Source organism: Mustela nivalis (assembly GCF_964662115.1).
Source record: "Mustela nivalis genome assembly, chromosome: 10".
Taxonomy (NCBI): domain Eukaryota; kingdom Metazoa; phylum Chordata; class Mammalia; order Carnivora; family Mustelidae; genus Mustela; species Mustela nivalis.
This window is the reverse complement of record NC_139029.1, coordinates 39,472,164-39,491,255: the sequence shown is the minus strand read 5'-3', so window position 1 is coordinate 39,491,255 and position 19,092 is coordinate 39,472,164. Positions and strand designations below refer to the sequence as shown.

The following is a 19,092-nucleotide window of genomic DNA, read 5'->3' as shown; positions in this document are numbered from 1 at the left end:
AAAAGCCGAGAATCAGATCTAATGCTTAATTATAGTCACTTTAATACCTAAATTATTTTAATAGCCCTATTGTATTTGTGCATTTCCTCAGAAGCTACCATTTAGCCCTTATTGGAAGTTAGTTGTACACAAAATTTAAAAAATCATAAATAAATGAATTCCAGAGTTACATAAAAGCTTAGCTCTAATCAAGAATTTAGATTTGAATGGTAAAGAAGTCGATTATTTAAATGCTGTGGATCTCCAGCCTTTCCCAACCTGGAAGGTGGACTTTAATGAAAACTACACTGCGCAGAGAAATCATAACAAATAGTGGGACTGTGAACATTATATGCAACTGTGTTAGCAGAATGTTTCCTAATGCATTTAATAAGCACTTGGTTAAGTTGCCTAGTCAAATCATAGAAAGATAGCTTTAAATCAGGACCAATAATTAAAATACTTCCTTGTTTGATTTTTCTGTACACTAATTCAAGAATGGAAAGGAAGATGAGAAATTTAAGTAAGTACTTTAAAGGAGTGGTATGACTAGAACATTCAAAGAAAGCTAAAAGACTAGGGTTATTATAAAAGAATAAACTGATGGTATTAGTTACATGTATATCTTACATAATATATGCAATATGCTTTAAGATGTACACAGTTTTCTACCTTACCGAATTTTATTAGAATTTCACATTCTTCCTTCTGGTTTCTTCCCGTCTTCTTTTAGGTTTACAGGATTATTCTAGTCAGGAAAAGACAGTCTCATTGCTTCTTTCTTAGACAACCTGTAGAAGTTAGCTGATGGTCTCAAAGAGCTCATTTGTTATCCCAAGTAGGGATATATCTGAAGTATTTTAAGCTTCTTCTCGGAGACAGGTTCAAATGGGATGAACGAAATGCCTCCCAGCAACCATAATTTTAATATTTAGTGCTGTTGTCTTCAACAGAAACTACTGTCTCTTCATAAAACTATTAATATTATTACTGTGTTATAATATGTATCAGTGCGTCCACAAATATGGCTGTTACCTCCTGGTGATTCTTGCATATAGTACAGTTGCTTGGGAGGCCTTGTACTTCAAAAATTTATACTTTTAAACTTACTTTTGGAAAGCACGTTTTCCTCTGAGTTTCCCAAGTTTTACAAAAAAAGCCTACCTATTTTGTTAATTTAAAGTATTTGTAGACTGTCAATCCCAAGATAATTGAGTGGATTTATTTTTTCCTAACAATAGGTGCTGGGCTCTTGCACTATTTGGTGGAAATGGTGAGACAGGATTTGAGCAAAATTCTACTTACTCAGTGTTCAGCATTTCCATTACGTTGACTGATGAGGGTTATGAACATTTCTATGAGGTAAATAATTAAAATGGAATTTAAGAAATATAGATATTACTTTATGCAAAAACATAATCAGATGTTTTGTTTTCAGGTTGCTCATACTGTCTTTCAGTATTTGAAAATGCTGCAGAAGCTAGGCCCAGAAAAAAGGTAATATGTACATAGTAGAATTAGGCTAGAAATCAGTCCTGGAGTGTTTTAGCCTTCAGTCTGCCAAATAAACATGTTTTAGTCCTACCATGATGGTTTTTCAGGCATTTCCTGCTTAAGTTCCTTCACTGGCTCCATATTCTGATTCTTTTACATGTGAATACTGCATGGGAAACTTGAAACATTAAGTGTTTACATTAATGTGGCCAGTCTGCTTTTTTTCTCTTTCCTTGCTGAAGATTCCAGTAAATTTAAATATATCTTCTACTTAAAATTTTCTTCTTTCACAGAATTTTTGAAGAGATTCAGAAAATTGAGGATAATGAATTTCATTACCAAGAACAGGTACTGGAAGTCAAATTCTTTTTGAGTGTTATCTGTGACCAAGTTGAAACTGGTGTGGACATTATTCCTCTTTTTGGAAGTGTCACTGGAGTTTTAATTCTGCCACTCTCTGTCATGTGAGTCCTAAGATGGCCTTGAGGTTATCTGAAAATTAACTCTTGTGTTTTTAAGTACGTATCTTGAGTAACAGTGAGAACATTAGGTGGATTGACACAGATCTTGTGTGACAGTCATTTTATCTATGACTTCATCCAACTGTCTGTCCTTTGATAAACATTCATGGATGACTTGCTATGTTACTTGATATTTTGGGAATTCTGATATGACAGAGACATTCTACAGGGTAATTCTGTGATAATTACCTTATGTACTATGAGAAACGGTATACTTCAGGATTTCAGGGCAAGGAGAACATTTGCCTTCCATCTGAATAGAATCAGGGAAGGCTCCATAGATGTGGTAAATTTGAATTGAGTTCAGCATTAAAAAACAGATAAGGTTGGATACACTGTAAGCAATGAGAAAAACATAAATAAAGAATTCTGGGTTATTGTGAAAAAGTAAATGATCCTGTGTCTTTGAAAGGAAGGTATAATATAAGGCTGAAAGGTAAGGAGTTTAAAGCAGGATTTCTTTAAAACCCTTTTTGTGGGGCACCTGGGTGGATCAGTGGGTTAAGCCTCTGCTTTCGGCTCAGGTCATGATTTGAGGGTCCTGGGATTGAGCCCCACATCAATGGGGAGCTCAACAGGGAGCCTAGTCATTCGCCCCACCCCCCCACCCCGCCTGCCTCTCTCTGTCTACTTGTGATCTCTGTCAAATAAATAAAATCTTGAAAAAAACAACAACAAAAAACAAAAACCCTTTTTGTGTCTTGGATCTCTTTGGAAATCTGTTGAATCCTCAGAATAGTATTTTCATCCCTTCAACTTTTTAAGCTCTCAGAAATTTGTCATAGTGGTACAGTGACCACTGATTTATCCCTCATCTAGATTCACTAGTTGTTAATAGCTTTCCATATTTTCTGTTCTCTTTCTTTAAAAGACAAATTTGTGGTTTTAAAAAAATATTTTATTTGAGAGAGAGAGAGTGAGCAAGAGAGACCACAAACAGGGTGAAGAGCAGAGGGAGAAGCAGACTCCCTGTTGAGCAAGGAGCCTGAGGTGGGACTTGATCCCAGGACTTTGGGGTCATGACCTGAACCAAAGGCAGGAACCCAACTGACTGAGCCATCCAGGTACCCCATATTTTCTATTTCTTTCTTTCCTTATATATGCATGTGCATGTATGCATATCTTTTCCCCAAAACATTTGAGATTTAATTACAGATATTATGATACTTCACTTCTGAATGTTTTGTAGCATATATCTGCAACACAAATGTATTCTTTTGCATAAACCTCACTAAAATTGTCCTACCCAGGAAATTACATTGAAACAATGTTGTCAAATATTATACAAACCAGGGATGCCTGGGTAGTTCAGTCTGTTAATCTTCTGACTCTTGATCTCAGCTGAGGTCTTAATCTTAGAGTCATGAGTTCAAGCCCCGCATTGGACTTCACACTGGGTGTGGAGCCTACTTTAAAAAAAAAAAATGATACATATACATACATATATGGGTCACACAATTTTCTGTGTAATTTGTATATTACATATATGTTACACAATTCATAAAATAGTGTTTCTAAGTGAAATAAAATACAGTAGTTTTCGAAGGAATATTGAAGTAAAGTACTCAAAATGTTCAAAAAATAAATGTGTATCTTTATTAACATTAATAATAAAGTCTAAGTCTAACAGTTACTTTAGTTTTAAGTAGCAGTGAGTGTGAGATATCTGTGAGAACTATATTGTGATTACTTTTTTTAAAAGATCTTATTTATTTATTTGAGAGAGCACGCACAAGGGGTGGGGGGGCAGAGGAAGAGGGAGAAGCAGATTCCCTGCTAAGCTTGATGTGGGGCTTGATCCCAGGACCCTAAGATCATGACCTGAGCTGAAGGCAGATGCTTAATTGACTGAGCCACTGAGGTACCCTACTATATTGTGATTTTTATTGGTTAGTCATAGATGCCGCTAATACAAGTGTGGTTTGTACCTATATTCATAATAGAATAAAAATGCTAATTTAGAGATTACCGAAAATAAATATGTCATTTCTTCCCAACCAATTCATGCACATATACACTCCTGAATTTGTTCATTGATATATCTTGTGGGAAATGTCTGTGGACCCTGGATTAAAAACCCCTGATTTAGAACTGCTTCATAGAGCTTCTTAAAGCTGCCTTTTTGCTCATCACCAAAGATGATTTCCTGAATAAGTAGAGAAGATTTAGGTACATGAGGACAAGGTCACAAAAACTGTAAGCTTTCAGTTACTGTTGATTCCTGTGTAATCTGCTCTGTATATTTGAATCATTGAAATAGAAATAAAAATCTTATTCTATGAAAACAGGCTGCTTTGACACATCTATTGGCCATTACAGGGCCTTATAGACACATCCCCACTGTAAGTGGACTTACAGGCATAGAACTTCACAAGTCCTCCCACTTACCTTACTAGGAGTAATTTTGTTCAGTGTCTTTATCAGCTGTGGTGGCAGCATGTGAGTCAGAACTATGGCAGGGAAGGAGTGGGATCAAGAATTGTGGACTATGGCGCTCCTGGGTGGCTCAGTGGGTTAAAGCTCTGCCTTTGTTTCAGGTCATGATCCCAGGGTCCTCGGATCGAGCCCCACATCGGGCTCTCTGCTCAGTGGAGAGCCTGCTTCTACCTCTCTCTCTCTGCCTGCCTCTCAGCCTACTTGTGATCTCTGTCTGTCAAATAAATAAATAAAACCTTTAAAAAAAAAAAAAAAAGAATTGTGGACTACAACCCTAAGAGATATCCAGATTCTTTTTTGGGGGGATCAGCTTTTTGCATTGGTTGAATGACATTTTTGTTCTGCCCCTCCAGTTTCTTAGTAGATGATTTCAAGATGTCTTTTTTATTTTATTTATTTATTTATTTTTTAAAGTTTTTTTTTTTTAAGATTTTATTTATTTATTTGACAGAGAGAGATTACAAGTAGGCAGAGAGGCAGGCAGAGAGAGAGAGGAGGAAGCAGGCTCCCCGCTGAGCAGAGAGCCCGATGCGGGACTCGATCCCAGGACCCTGAGATCATGACCTGAGCCGAAGGCAGCGGCTTAACCCACTGAGCCACCCAGGCGCCCAATTTCAAGATGTCTTTTTACTGACATCTCCCCATTTTTGTAGTTCCTGTTTTTACCATTAGCAATATTCATGAATACTTGTCTTGATTTTAAAACATGAGCCCATGACATCTTAGATTAAAACCTAATCAGTACAAAGTGAGAACAAATCAGAAAGGTCTATATCTCTGTGTGAACTGCTAAATTAAATCAAGTAGCTCAGCTTATTTTGGCTTTTATACATTTTTTTTTTTTTTAAAGATTTTATTTATTTATTTGACAGAGAGAGATTACAAGTAGGCAGAGAGAGAGAGAGAGAGGGAAGCAGGCTCCCTGCCGAGCAGAGAGCCCGATGCGGGACTCGATCCCAGGACCCTGAGATCATGACCTGAGCCGAAGGCAGCGGCTTAACCCACTGAGCCACCCAGGCGCCCTATACATTTTTTTTTAAACAAAGTTAGAATATCTCTTCTTTAGATTTTTTCTGGTCTTCATCAAAGGCAAGTAGGAATGCCCTTTTTAAACTATTCAAAGCGTCTTATTTAAGAAATTTATTTATTTGTTTATTTGCTTATTTATTTATTTAAGATTTTATTTATTTGTGAGAGAGTGTGAGCCAGGGTGAGGGGCAGAAGGAGAGGGAGAAACAGACTCTGCTGAGCAGGGAGCCTGACCCAGTATTCGATCCCAAGATCCTGGGATCATGACATGAGCCAAAGGCAGCCGCTCAACTAACTGAGCCATCCAGGTACCCTTAATTAAGAAATTAAAACAAATTATTTCCTATAGAAACTTGGACTTAGTATGTCTTATAAATCAACAATATGAACTAGAACAAGGTGTTTAAGTGCTTTTTTGTAGGCAGAAAACAGAAATAATGTAATAACAAGGCAATGAAAGTTTGTAGTAGATAAAAAAAATTAGAGGACAGATAATAAAAAGTGTTGGAGAAGAAATAGAGAAATTAGAATCCTCATACATTGCTGATGGGAATTGTAAAGTGGTATAGCAGCTTTGGAAAAACAGTTTGGCAGTTCCTTAAAAGTTAAACAGAATTACCATATGAGCTCTACTGTTAAGTTCTTCTATGTATTCATCCAAGAGAATGGAAGGCATGTCCACACAAATACTTGTACACAAATATTTCTAGTAACAGTATAGCCCCCAAAGTGCAAATACCTAAATGTCAACGAATGCATGGTTAAACAATATATAGAATATGCACATGATGGAATATTACTGAGCTGTGAAAATGAATAAAGTACTGATTCATGCTACAACATGGATGAAACTTGGAAACATGTTAAGTGAAAGGCAGTCACCACACGTCACATGTTATATGATTCCATTTATATGAAATTTCCAGAGTAGGTAAAGCATAGAGATCCAGCACAAAGATTGATGGTTGCCAGTTGCTGGGGGGGAGTGGGTGGTAGGGAGTGAATGTTTAATGGTTATAGGAGTTTCCTTTTGGAGCAAAGCAAATATTCTCTAACTAGATGGTGGTGAATAGTTGTATAACTTTGTATACTTTTTTAAAATTTTTATTTTATTTTTAATTGTGTACTTTAAAAGTGTGAATTTTATAATATGTAAATTATATCTTTAAAAAAAATGAAAGAGTAGCATTTAAGTGTTTTTCTTAGTACCTGTTCCATTGCCTTGGCACTAGAGATCTGCTTTTAGCCAGGGTCCTTAGTGGTTTCTCATTGGAAATATTTTGAATCATAGTTTTTTTTGCATACCAGAGCAGTTAATTTATAAGTAAGTGGCTGGTGAGAATAAATTACTTAAAAAAAAAAAATGAGAACAGAGTAAGTGGAATTGTTTTAAATAATAATAGCACCTTAGTAACCGGTCAACTTGATTCAGGAATGTTTCCTGAGGTAGGAAGTGGAAATTTTCTATTTTTTTCTTATTCTATTTTTATATGATAATATAGTAGATAACATATACCTGTGGTCTCTAGTTCAGTGTATGCATGTCTCATTTCTTCTCTATGAATGCAGTAACCTTCACTTCTCTTCTGTCTCCCGTTATATAAGAGAACAACCCATAGTGTCTAGTAAAAGACTGAATAGTGTGGTATTTTGGAAAGTGTTTGCTGCTACATTAGAAGGCCCAAGTTCAAGTGTCTGCTCAACCTTTTATTTACTGTGTGGCTTTGGGCAAGTGTATTTCCTTATAAAAGTAGGAGTGGAACCACTTGGTATCTGAAGGACTTGGCAGTTTTAAGATTCTGAACATCTGGGTGCTCAATAAGTATTTGATTGCTTTCCTTATTAAAAGCATTTTCAGGGGCACCTGGGTGGCCTCAGTGGGTTAAAGCCTCTGCTTTCGGCTCTGGTCATGATCCCAGTGTCCTGGGATTGAGCCTGGCATCAGGTTCTCTGCTCAGCAGGGAGCCTGCTTTCCTTCCTCTCTCTCTGCCTACTTGTGATCTCTGTCTGTCAAGTAAATTAAAAAAAAAAAAAAAAAGAAAAGAAAAGAAAAATTTTAAAACTCTGACTGTAATCTGTTCGGGGTCCAAGTCCCTGCTCCGCTGTGTCGGGTATACTTGGGCCCAAGCTTAAGCTTGTCAGATAAACCCTTGGGGGAAAAATAAAAAAGCATTTTCATTTCATAGGTTAGAGAACTTTTGGATACTCTTTCAGTTTTAAATTGGGGAAATATACTGATGAATATAATTTCTAATATCAAGACTTTTATCTAATGACACATTTTGATTTCTGCATTGATTCATGTTTACAGGTAGTTTTCGGTCTTAGGCTATAGTGATAAAATGATGAAGACTCTCTCTTTAAGGACATTGGTCACATGGGGCACTTCTAAACAAGCATTTACAGTTCAGTATTGTAATGCTCTCATGATGAGGCTGTGACGTGATCAGAGCCTAGTGTGTTATAGGGCTCAGGATGGGGATGGGAGGGGTGTCAGGTTAAATTCCTTAAGGTGGTAAATTTTCTTTGGCTAAATTTTCTTAGAATTCTGAGCATCAAATTACCCTCTCTCTTTTTCCTCTTTTTTTTTTTTAAGTGAGTGCCCAGTGTGAGGCTTGAGTGAGGATCAAATTCTTAGCCAAAATTCTATCTGCTCAGTATATTTCTGTTCAGAAGCTTTTGATTTCATTGTTTAAAGAAAAGAAAAATTATTTCTGTTCTGTGGCAAATTAAGAATAATGGAAGTTTCTGGTGTGAAATAATTCTCTCTTTACAGACAGATCCAGTTGAGTATGTGGAAAATATGTGTGAAAACATGCAGCTGTACCCACTACAGGACTTTCTCACTGGAGATCAGCTTCTTTTTGAATACAAGCCAGAAGTAAGGTTTCATTTCTAAGAGTTACTTTTAGACAAAGAGGAGGGGGACAAAGTGCGGAGATACACTTAAGAACTGTGGAAATGTAGAAAACTTGGCTAAATTTGTTGAATTTCTAATTTAAATGAAATATCAGTAGTTTTGTGGGTATTTTCATGATTGTTGTATTTGGTCATGTTTTAAATATGAGGAGAAAATCAAGTCCTTTTGTCAGGTACAATTATTGTCACTATTTTTCAAGGGTTATAACATCTACTAAAAAAGTGATTACTAAGAATTATGTGCTTTAGTTGCTAGGCTTACTTGGAGAGTTGTTTTGCTTACCTTTTAGCTCAGTTAGAGACTCTGGGCAATTACATTTTAACCATTTTGAAAATATTTATGAGAAATGTAAGATTCCCTGAATTTTGAAACATGTGACTTTTGTATATTATATACAAATAAATACTTGGTTGGGTTTTTCCTTCCTTCCTCTTTGGGAGTAAGTCATTTTGCTCCATATGAATTCTCATAGCAGTTTTCAGTTGGATGATTTGCCCCCCAGGGGATATTTGTCAGTGTCTGGAGACATTTCAGTTGTCACAACTAGGGTTAGATCATCTAGTGGGTGAGAAGCCAGATGTGGCAGCTAACCATCCTACAGTGCAAAAGACAGCACCCCACAGTAAAGTATTATTTGGACCAAGATATTAATAATGCTGAGGTTGAGAAACCTTAATAATAGGGTATTCCAAAATTTTAGAGGTAGGGAAAGGTAAAGGAGGAAGCAGTAATCACACATTCTTGTTATCTCCTAGAAAGATTGGGCCCTGAGGTCCAAGTATTCTATTCTGAACCTCCATTTATTGTTTTTTCCTCAAAGAAATAGTCTTTAGTTGGTAGTTAGGGTTTCAGACCTTACCCATAAAATCTTGTGTTTACTCCTACCATAGTTGAAGGATTACTGAAGGGGGCCCTGCTGAGGGATCATTTTACTGATTCTTGGGGATAAAGTAGTGTAAGCATAGTCTTTGGAACCATGTACAAACTTCTTTAGAACTCCACATTTGCTATTTCTAGCTGTGTTGTTCTGTGCATATTATGTAATTTTTAACCCAAGCAAATTAGATAACTTTTAACAGGAACCGGAGTTGTATTCTTTATAAAATTGAGTATACCTTAGAGTTGTTTTAAGATTAAATGAAATAATGTATGTTAAAGACTACCTGGCACATAGTAAAACTTAGTAAATGAGAGCTATTTTTACTGCTAGTTCTATTATTATGTAGGATTTGAAATGAACACAGTTTATAGTATTATTAAGAAACATTTGAAAAAATTAATAGACTAATGAAGTTTTATAAATTGAGGTGTTCATGAGTATAGATAAATTTCATGTGCATCAAGATGTCAGGATCTTGGGGATGCCTAACATAATAAGGTTTTGCCTTTTTAACAGAGATGTATTAGGTTAAAGTTGTTATTGTGTGTGTTTGTGTGTGTGTCTCCTCCTACCCCAATTAGGTCATTGCTGAAGCCCTTAATCAGCTAGTTCCGCAAAAAGCAAATCTTGTTCTACTGTCTGGTGCTAATGAAGGAAAATGTGACCTCAAGGAGAAATGGTTTGGGACTCAATATAGTATGGAAGGTAAAATAATAATTGTCTTACAAGTTTAAATTCATCTGACTCATCTGAGAATTTTTATTCCTTAATAATTTGTCTGATGGTTCCTATGGGAAAAAAGTATAAACTTTTTTAGAAGTTTACTTTGAAATGAAAATTATTCATACTGCTTTGCAGAAAATTATTTTCTACTATGTTTATATTTATTATGGCTAGTGAAAAAATCCTGTTTTCTGGGTAGTTTGGGGAGGAGTTTTGACTATGTTTTAGAAAAGTACTTCTGAAACATCAGTGTATGTGTATATCACCTAGAGATCTTATTAAAATAAAAATTCTTATTCACTAGCTCTGGGGTAGGGCCTGAAATTCCGCATTTCTAATAAGCTCCCAGGTGGTACCAGTGACACTAACCACACTTTGAGTAGTAAATGGCTAGCATGCCTGGATATATTACAGTTTTCCTGAGAAAGAAAAATTGATTTGTGAAGACTAGTTGTTAATTGGTTTGTTATTGAGAATTCTCAGCATTTTTTATTGGATCAGTTTGTTTTTCATCTCTACAGATGTTGAAAACTCTTGGGCTGAACTATGGAAGACTAATTTTGACTTAAATCCAGATCTTCATCTTCCAGCTGAAAATAAGTACATAGGTCGGTGAAAAAGTAGTTACTATACATAATCTATTTATGTATCAATAAAACAAATAGCAGCTGTATAGTGCATTTACAAAGTGTCATTTGAATTCCTATTTGAGCTTCCCAGTAACATTGTTTTCTTACTTTTTTGAATGAGAAAACCAGAGGCTTAAAAAGGCAAAGTGACTTTTCCTAGACTAGTCAGTTGGTGAAGGGAGAAAATAGGACTTAAATGTATCTTGAGACTCCCTGAAACTTTTGCTTTTTCTTAGGAATCATAGCTGATCCTTTTATGTCAAATCTCTGTAGGAACAGCCATTATCTTTCCTGGTTGTTCTAGTGTTTTTTAAACCAGAAGTTTTGTGAAATAATTGTAGTGGGTTTTCAGGTCAGTGTGTAATGAGTTATGAAAGCATTAAAAAAAAAAACAAAAACAGGATGGAAAATAGTGAAATGTTTAATTGCTTTATAAGGAAAGGGTTTTATTTCAAGAACTTTGGTTCTGTATAGAGATATATGTGTATCTGTCTGCCTGTCTACATGCCTGCAATGGGAAACATTCTAACTATGAGAAGGTCACTGGTCTAGGTCAAAGGTTACAGTCGATATAACTAATTTAATCAGAACGCCATTTTCCCTAGCAATTCGACTCCTAGGTATATACCCAAAAGAATTGAAAAAAAGTAGCCAAATAAATACATGTACATGCATGTTCATGGCAGCATTATTCATTAATGGGAAATAGCCCATATGTCCATCAGTGAATGAATGGATGAAAAAATTATGGCAAATATATACAAAGGAGTAATACTCGGTAATAAAAATAAATGAAGTATGTACATGCTACAAGATGGATGAACTTTGAAAACATTATGCTGAAGAAGCGAGACATAAGGGGTCATATAGGATTCCATTTATATGAAATACCCAGGATGTGTAAATTCATAGAGACGGAACACAAGTTGATGGTTGTCAGTGGGGGGAGGCAGGGGAGTGGATAATGGGAAGTGACTATTTAATAGAGTATAAAGGTTTCCTTTTAGGGTGATGAAAATGTTTTGAAACTGGATAGAAGTGGTGGTTGCACAACATTATGAGTGTACTTTAAATACTTCTGAATTGTTCACTTTAAAATGGTTAATTTTGTTATCTGTATCTAACCTCAGTTAGAAGACCAAAAGCCTTTTTTAAAAGTCTCATATATTTTAAACAATTCAGTTCCACATCTTGAACTTTGAGTATCTAAACAACCCAGTTCTTTGTAATAAATGTAACAAGTAGTTTTTTATATTCTTGTTTTCCTTTCAATAGCTTTTCTCACCTACATATGGATGAAACAGTTTATGTTTTCATTAACTTAGAGGACAAATTTGACTTTGTTTTTTGGGGTAAGATTTTATTTGCCAGAAAAAGAGCAAGAGAGAGAGTGAGCAGAAGCAGGGGGAGCAGCAGGCAGAGGGAGAAGCAGGTTCCCCGCTGAGCAAGGAGCCTGATGTGGAACTTGATCTCAGGACCCTGGGATCATGACCTGAGGTGAAGACCTAAGTGACTGAGCCACCCAGCCATCCCAAGTTTGACTTAGATAGAACAGAACTTTTTGTTTCAAATGTCCTTAAGGTTGATAAAAGACATTTTCATTCAAGAATGGATTTGTTTATAAATTGGTTTATACAACTATTATCACTAAAGGCCCCTCTTACAGTTAAGACTATCTTTGAGAAAGACAAAGAAGCAGAACGTGGAGAGATCAGAATTGATCATTAGGAAATTATAGATTTTCAGAGTTCATGTAAAGGCCAAGAGAATTTTCTTTTCTGTGTTCTAATTTATTATATTCTAGCATTTGAATTTGGCTTATTTTTGCCACAAAGAAAAGTTATCTAGACTTCTAAAACCAAGAACAGATTATTGGGAATCATGTTAAATTACTTGAATGAATTATTACTCTTTTTTTCGTTAGCCACGGACTTCATGTTGAAAGCTTTTGACTGCCCTGAGACAGAATACCCTGTTAAAATTGTGAATACGCCACAAGGTTGCCTGTGGTATAAGAAAGACAACAAATTCAAAATTCCCAAAGGTAAACTGTTTCCCTCTGGAAAAGGAGTGAGCTAGGTATAGCAACTCTTTCTCCACTTGGTAGCAGCCTATTTCTGTGTGTCTGTCACCTGTCTCCCTTTATCCTTCCGCTTCCAGTTGAAGATCTTTTCTTTCTTTCTTTCTGTCTTTCTTTCCTTCTTCTTTTTTTTTTTTTTAAAAGATTGTATTTATTTATTTGACAGAGAGAGACACAGTGAAGAGAGGGAACACAAGCAGGGGGAGTGGGAGAGGGAGAAATAGGCTTCCTGAGGAGCAGGGAGTCCAATGTGGGGCTCAGTCTGAGGACCCTGGGCTCATGACCTGAGCCAAAGGCAGATGCTTAATGACTGAGCCACCCAGGCGGCCCTGAAGATCTTTTCTAGGCTTTTCTATCAGATCCATGCTGTGCTCCAGTGCAGTTGCAGAAATCCTTGTATAAATTACAGATTTTAGGAAATATATAAGGATTCAAGGCTAAAATGCAATTGTTTTTAAATACTCTTCTTGTAGTTAAGTGAAAGCAGAGCCAGGTGTTTGACCATCTTAGGGAATGGGTGGTGTGTTAAAAGTATGCTGAAGGAGATTATTCTTAGACACAATAGCTAGCCTATTCCAGTATTACAAATGTAAAATATCCTCCATCACTCTCCCTCTACCATTTTGCTTTTATTGTAAGAGAATCACAGTATACAGTTAAATAGACTTAAGAGTTCTTGTCTTTAATGTTGACCCAAATGTCTTTAAAGTTGACCCAGACTGTGTTGCATTTTTATTTTCTGTTCTTGTGCATAGCAGAGGAACTTACTGAAGCAGCTTGGGATCCAAAAAAATAAATAAATAAAATGAAATGCTTTCATTGCCATTTAACCCAGATCCCCAAGCTTAACACAACTGTTCCATGGCTCTTAGGCCTTCTTGAGTTTTGGGGAAGGTGTTTCTTGAATTACTTACCAGTGTTTCTAAAAATGGTCTTAATATTTATTCAGCTTCTTTGGAAAGTCTCTGCTATAGCTTTCTGTGAGCATTGAGATTTTTTTTAATGTTTTTGACATGTATACCTCCGTAGACATTTTCTCTGAAAAAAGCTATTAATAAATATAGCATTCCTAGGCTCCTTTGTGTGTCTATGTATCTGATCTTCCCACAGATTACAGTGTGCCTTCTGGATACTACTTAGAATGGTAAATACTACTTTTTTAAAGATAACTTGAGGATAAAGATGTAACAAGGATTTAAGGGCTAATAGTTTATTTCAGAATTTTTAGAATCTGTGATGTTAGGGGCATATAGCAGATGTACAAAATATTTGAGGCCTCTGGCCTGTATTTTCTTATATTCTTTTTTTTTTTTTTCTTTTAGCCTATATACGTTTCCATCTGATTTCACCTTTGATACAGAAGTCTGCAGCAAAGTAAGCAATTGTCCCCTTTACTGGAAAATGTTTCTTTTTGAGAAACTATTTTGTTTAATTCTGAATCATTCCTTCATTTTCTCTATTAGTACTGAGCTGTGCTGCTGATTTATGTATTTTTTTCTGTGCCCTAAACAAATTACTTGTATCGATACTAAACATTAAAATGGAGTTGTGGCAGCTCCATTTCCAGCACCAAGTTATGAAACATGCTGATAGTGTACAGTAATCATAGTATTACTGGATTGAGAAGGTTCTTTAGAGAGGAGTTTGGATTAGCTTCCAGTCTATAATAAGAACAAATGCATCTGTTGATCCTATATTTAGAAACTCCCAAGGAATCTGATTATACTTTGTTTGTAGCAAATAACATATTTATAGATAACTGCACTGTGGGAGGTCAGTCCTAGAATGTGCCTGAGAGGTGCTCAGGAAATGTTAGTATACTTCTTCCTTTGCCGCTTAAACTGCGGAATCTAGCCTTAGAATGAGAGGCAGCACTAATATTTATTAATACCACTTGAAAGAGTATATTAACCGCCTTCCTTCTCTCAGATTTTTAATTTGTCAGTCAGAAAACCTGGGCTGCAGGGATGGCCAGAGCCTTTGGGCCAGTTGCCTTTTACACATACCCCATTTTTCAGTATAAGCACTAACATTTTACATGTGTGCGTAACATGATGAGGATTGGGAAGCACTGCTGAAGATAGATATTCTGTAATATGCCTATAAAACGAGTCCTGGGTAAGCTCTATTTACCTTTGAACTACATTATGGAGTAGTCACTGTCTTTCTAAACATGGAATTTCCTATTCCAAACCCACATTCGTTCATGTTTATTTCTTGCCAATTAATGGTGGTGTTTGCATTTTATACTCTTAGTGTGGTCCTCTTTGATATCTTTGTCAATATCCTTACCCATAACCTTGCGGAGCCAGCATATGAAGCAGATGTGGCCCAGCTAGAGTATAAGTTGGTAGCTGGAGAACATGGTTTAATTATTCGAGTGAAGGGATTCAACCACAAACTACCTGTAAGTACAAGTGTTCTGTTTTGCTCATAAAGATGTTTAAATTTTATGTTTGTTGCGTCTAAAGCACCAAGTATAGTATGGATGAGTTGGTATAAACAGAAAGAAATGTTCACTGATGTGGTTAGCATGTTTTCTTGGCTGGTGACACATAAGAGCAACGTATTGACTAATTACTAGCAATGCATGCAATACAGCCTCTGCTTCAGGCTTGATTTCACAGCGCTTTGCTGTCAGTTTCTCTGCAGCCAACACTGGATAGGATAGTTTGATAAAAGTTGTCATTACTTCCAAAATTAATATATAAATGTGATGCCCTCCCAGTTAAAGTCACATTTAGGGGCAGTGGAGATAGTGAATAAAAAATTATTTAAGTTTATTTGGAAGAAGAAAATCTTTAAGAATAGTGGATTTCATGCTTCTTTACTCAAGGTTCCTCTTTCTTTTCTTTTTAGCTACTATTTCAGCTTATTATTGATTACCTAGCGGAATTCAGTTCCACACCAGCTGTCTTCACAATGATAACTGAACAGTTGAAGAAGACCTACTTTAACATCCTCATCAAGCCTGAAACTCTGGCCAAGTGTGTATACATAGGATCGGCTTATATTTTGAAGGCCTGAAAGTATTTGCCTTTCTAGGGGTTAGGTGTAGGAGGAATGAGGCTGTAGTTTCAGTAATAATTTTTCAAATTAGAATTGGCTGTGGTTAAGGAGACCATCCATTGGGTTATAGGATTTCTTTATTTTCTTTCTTTCTTTTTTTTTTTTTTTTAAAGATTTTATTTATTTGACAGACAGTGAGAGAGTGGATACAAGCAGGGGGAGTGGGAGAGAGAGAAGCAGGATTTTTGCTGAGTAGAGAGCTCCACACGGGGCTCCATCCCAAGACCCTGGGCTCATGACCTGAGCCACTCAGGTGCCCCCAGGTTATAGGATCTCCAAACATAGCTTAAGTAACTCTGTGAGTAGGACTAAAATAAGCCTACTGACTCTACTCAGAGGCTAAAGGTAAACAAGGATGTTTTTTCCAAAGTTTGTAAGTAAACAACAGTTAAAGAAATACTGGCTTTGGAGCGCCTGGGTGGCTCAGTGGGTTGGGCCGCTGCCTTCGGCTCAGGTCATGATCTCAGGGTCCTGGGACCGAGTCCTGCATCGGGCTCTCTGCTCAGCGAGGAGCCTGCTTCCCTCTCTCTCTCTCTCTACCTGCCTCTCTGTCTACTTGTGATCTCTGTCTGTCAAATAAACAAATAAAATCCTTAAAAAAAAAAAAAAAAAAAAGAAATGCTGGCTTTGTTATAGTTCAAAATTGCTTTACTGCTGATTTTAGTATATTGGGTATTGTTGTGATGAAACAGTTGAGTTTAATTGCTTAACCTGTCACTTACCTGGCAACTGTAGCTATCCAGAATTCAGCCAAGTTTCCAGAGGACAGCAAAAAGGCTTCTGACTGTATAATAATGCTTAAACCCTCTGCTCATACCACCTTGAGGCTTTCATTAGAGCCTGTTCTTTATGTTATTTTTTTTTTTTAAAGAATTGAAAGCATAGTCTTAAAAGAGATTTTTTTTTTAATGATTTCATTTATTTATTTGACAGAGACACAGTCACAGCAGGAACATAAGCAAGGGGGAGTGGGAGAGGGAGAAGCAGGAAGGTCAATACAGGGCTCAATCCCTGGACTCTGTGATCATGACTTGAGATGAAGGCAGAGGCTTAACAATTGAGCCACCCAGGTTCCCCGAGCCTGTTCTTTTGTCTAGGGCTAATGGTAGCCTAGATATACCTCTGTGTGAATCAGAAAAAGTACCCTTTTGGATGCCCTCTTTCAGCAGGAAGAGCCTTTGTGGGAGGGAGAAAAAAGTCCCCTCTATGCAGACACAGCACTTTGAGCACGTGGCTTGCTTGATCTTGCTGAGCATCTAGAAATGGTAAACAGCACAACCTTATATAGAGACCCTACTCTTGACACAGTTATTTGTTTATTTCATGGTCAGTTCTTTATTTATTTTAATTTTAAAATTTAAATTCAGTTAATTAATATATAATGTATTATTGGTTTCAGAGGTAGAGGCCTGTGATTTATCAGTCTTACATAGTACCCAGTGCTCATTTTACATTACATGCTCTCCTTAATGTCCATCACCTAGTTACCCCATCTCTCCACCACTCCTTTTTGACACAGTTATATGGAGCCCACATATGAACAAAATTCAAAAGCAAGGCAGGTGGCAGTTAAGAGTCAGACTGGTAGTAACTGATAATTTGGTCATAAAAAGTTATAAAAACTAATAACCAAATGTAAGTTGGAAAGGAGAGTTGTCTGGGACTTTCAGTATGATGAAAAATAGCCCTGTGTATCCAGTAACTCCTGAATACTACCTTATTAAAATGTGGTAGACTAATAATTATACCTATTTATTTGTTATTTGCTACATATAAAACCTTTATCTGTATATATCTATTTAATTCTGTCCAAAACCTTATAATGGTAGCCATTACTATTTCCCTTGTTTCACAGATGAAGATTAATATCAGATTAATATCTGAGTCACAGATATTAATTTGCCACGTTCCAGCAGTTTAGTGTGAGGAGGGAGGAGAGTTCGGGGTGGGAGAAGTTGGGGGGATGAGGAACAGGGGTTGGTCTGATTCTGGCCTAGAGCCACTATGTGTACTATGTTGTCACTGCAGTAATAGATTCCCATAATGCTGGCCCCTAGTAATTAATAAAATGTTAATGAGATTTCAAACAAAAATAGTAATATTCTAAGTTGGTGTGTGACTCATCTGGCAACTAATGTGAAATTTTTATTTTGCAATTGAGACAGGTAAGTGAGTTGTACCAGAGAGCAAATCTATATATAATTTTGTGTATGTAATTTTAAGCGCTTTTTGGTGATTATGACATTTTCTCCCAGTTTTTATTTATTAATTTGACAGAGATCACAAGTAGGCAGTGAGGCAGGCAAAGAGAGAGGGAAGCAGGCTCCCTGCTGAGCAGAGAGCCTGATGCGGAACTCAATCCCAGGACTCTGAGATCACGACCCGAGCCGAAAGCAGAGTCTTAACTCACTGAGCCACTCAGGTGCCCCCCAAATTCTGTCTTTTTAGAAACATGTCACCTCTAGAAACTTAACAAAATCTTTTTTTTACCTTGATTCATTTCAAAATGATGAAACTTTTTTTTCTGCCCTCTGAACAGAGATGTGCGGCTTTTAATCCTGGAATATGCCCGTTGGTCTATGATTGACAAGTACCGGGCTTTGATGGATGGCCTTTCCCTTGAGTCTCTGCTGAGCTTCGTCAAGGAGTTCAAATCCCAGCTCTTTGTTGAAGGCCTGGTACAAGGAAATGTCACAAGCACAGTGAGTGTGAGGTGCTCTCTTGCTCTTGGCTAGGTCTGAATGCTGCTGTGGGCTCTGGAATTGCATTAGTTCTCCAGAAAGAAAAGCTCTGTAGAGTTGTCATAGCACAGCCATTCTGATGCAGTGCAAGACTTTCTTAATGAGAAGATTGCTGATAATGGATAGAGCTTTGGATGAAATGGATTGGGTAAATACATGGTATTGGTTATTTGTTGAAGATTGTGTGTGGAAACGACAGTTTAGAAATTAAAGTGTAAGCTCTGGGGTATACTGAGGGATGTACACAGATACACACACTGACACACACACTTCGGCAGAACTTGTATATCAAGATTGTGTGTTAAGGAGCTTGGGCTTTATCTTGTAGTAAATGGAAAAATCAGTGAAACATCTAAAAAGGGATTTGTTGTTAAGAAAGATGCAGGGACCAGTTAAGAGGCTTTTATAAGAGTTGACATGATTCCGGAGTTTATGAGGTATGCAGAGTAGTCAAAGTCATAGAAACAGAAAGTGGAGTAGTGGTTACCAAGGGTTGGGAAGGTGGAAAAAGGGGGGAGTTGTTTTATGGGTACAGAATTTCAGTTTTGCAAGGTGAGGAAGTTTTGGAGTTCTGTTTTACAACATTGTATT

General features: G+C 36.7%; 1 protein-coding gene and 1 long non-coding RNA gene across 3 annotated transcripts in view; one reads left to right on the top strand and one right to left on the bottom strand.

Moving 5' to 3' along the window:
- Nucleotides 1-19,092, top strand: part of NRDC (nardilysin convertase) — a 104,527-nt gene that overhangs the window by 77,978 nt on the left and 7,457 nt on the right. For both annotated transcript variants that reach the window (XM_082688395.1, XM_082688394.1), the window contains 11 exons: nucleotides 1,221-1,341; nucleotides 1,418-1,476; nucleotides 1,767-1,821; nucleotides 8,236-8,340; nucleotides 9,841-9,964; nucleotides 10,504-10,590; nucleotides 12,536-12,655; nucleotides 14,014-14,065; nucleotides 14,948-15,098; nucleotides 15,551-15,678; nucleotides 18,300-18,462. In XM_082688395.1, coding sequence (XP_082544521.1) covers nucleotides 1,221-1,341; nucleotides 1,418-1,476; nucleotides 1,767-1,821; nucleotides 8,236-8,340; nucleotides 9,841-9,964; nucleotides 10,504-10,590; nucleotides 12,536-12,655; nucleotides 14,014-14,065; nucleotides 14,948-15,098; nucleotides 15,551-15,678; nucleotides 18,300-18,462 — 1,165 coding nt within the window. The remainder of the gene's footprint in view (nucleotides 1-1,220; nucleotides 1,342-1,417; nucleotides 1,477-1,766; nucleotides 1,822-8,235; nucleotides 8,341-9,840; nucleotides 9,965-10,503; nucleotides 10,591-12,535; nucleotides 12,656-14,013; nucleotides 14,066-14,947; nucleotides 15,099-15,550; nucleotides 15,679-18,299; nucleotides 18,463-19,092) is intronic.
- Nucleotides 16,658-18,435, bottom strand: LOC309843160. The gene is made up of 2 exons (XR_014299979.1): nucleotides 18,251-18,435; nucleotides 16,658-17,016 (listed from the first exon to the last, which is right to left on the bottom strand). It is a non-coding gene; the product is annotated as an uncharacterized lncRNA (long non-coding RNA).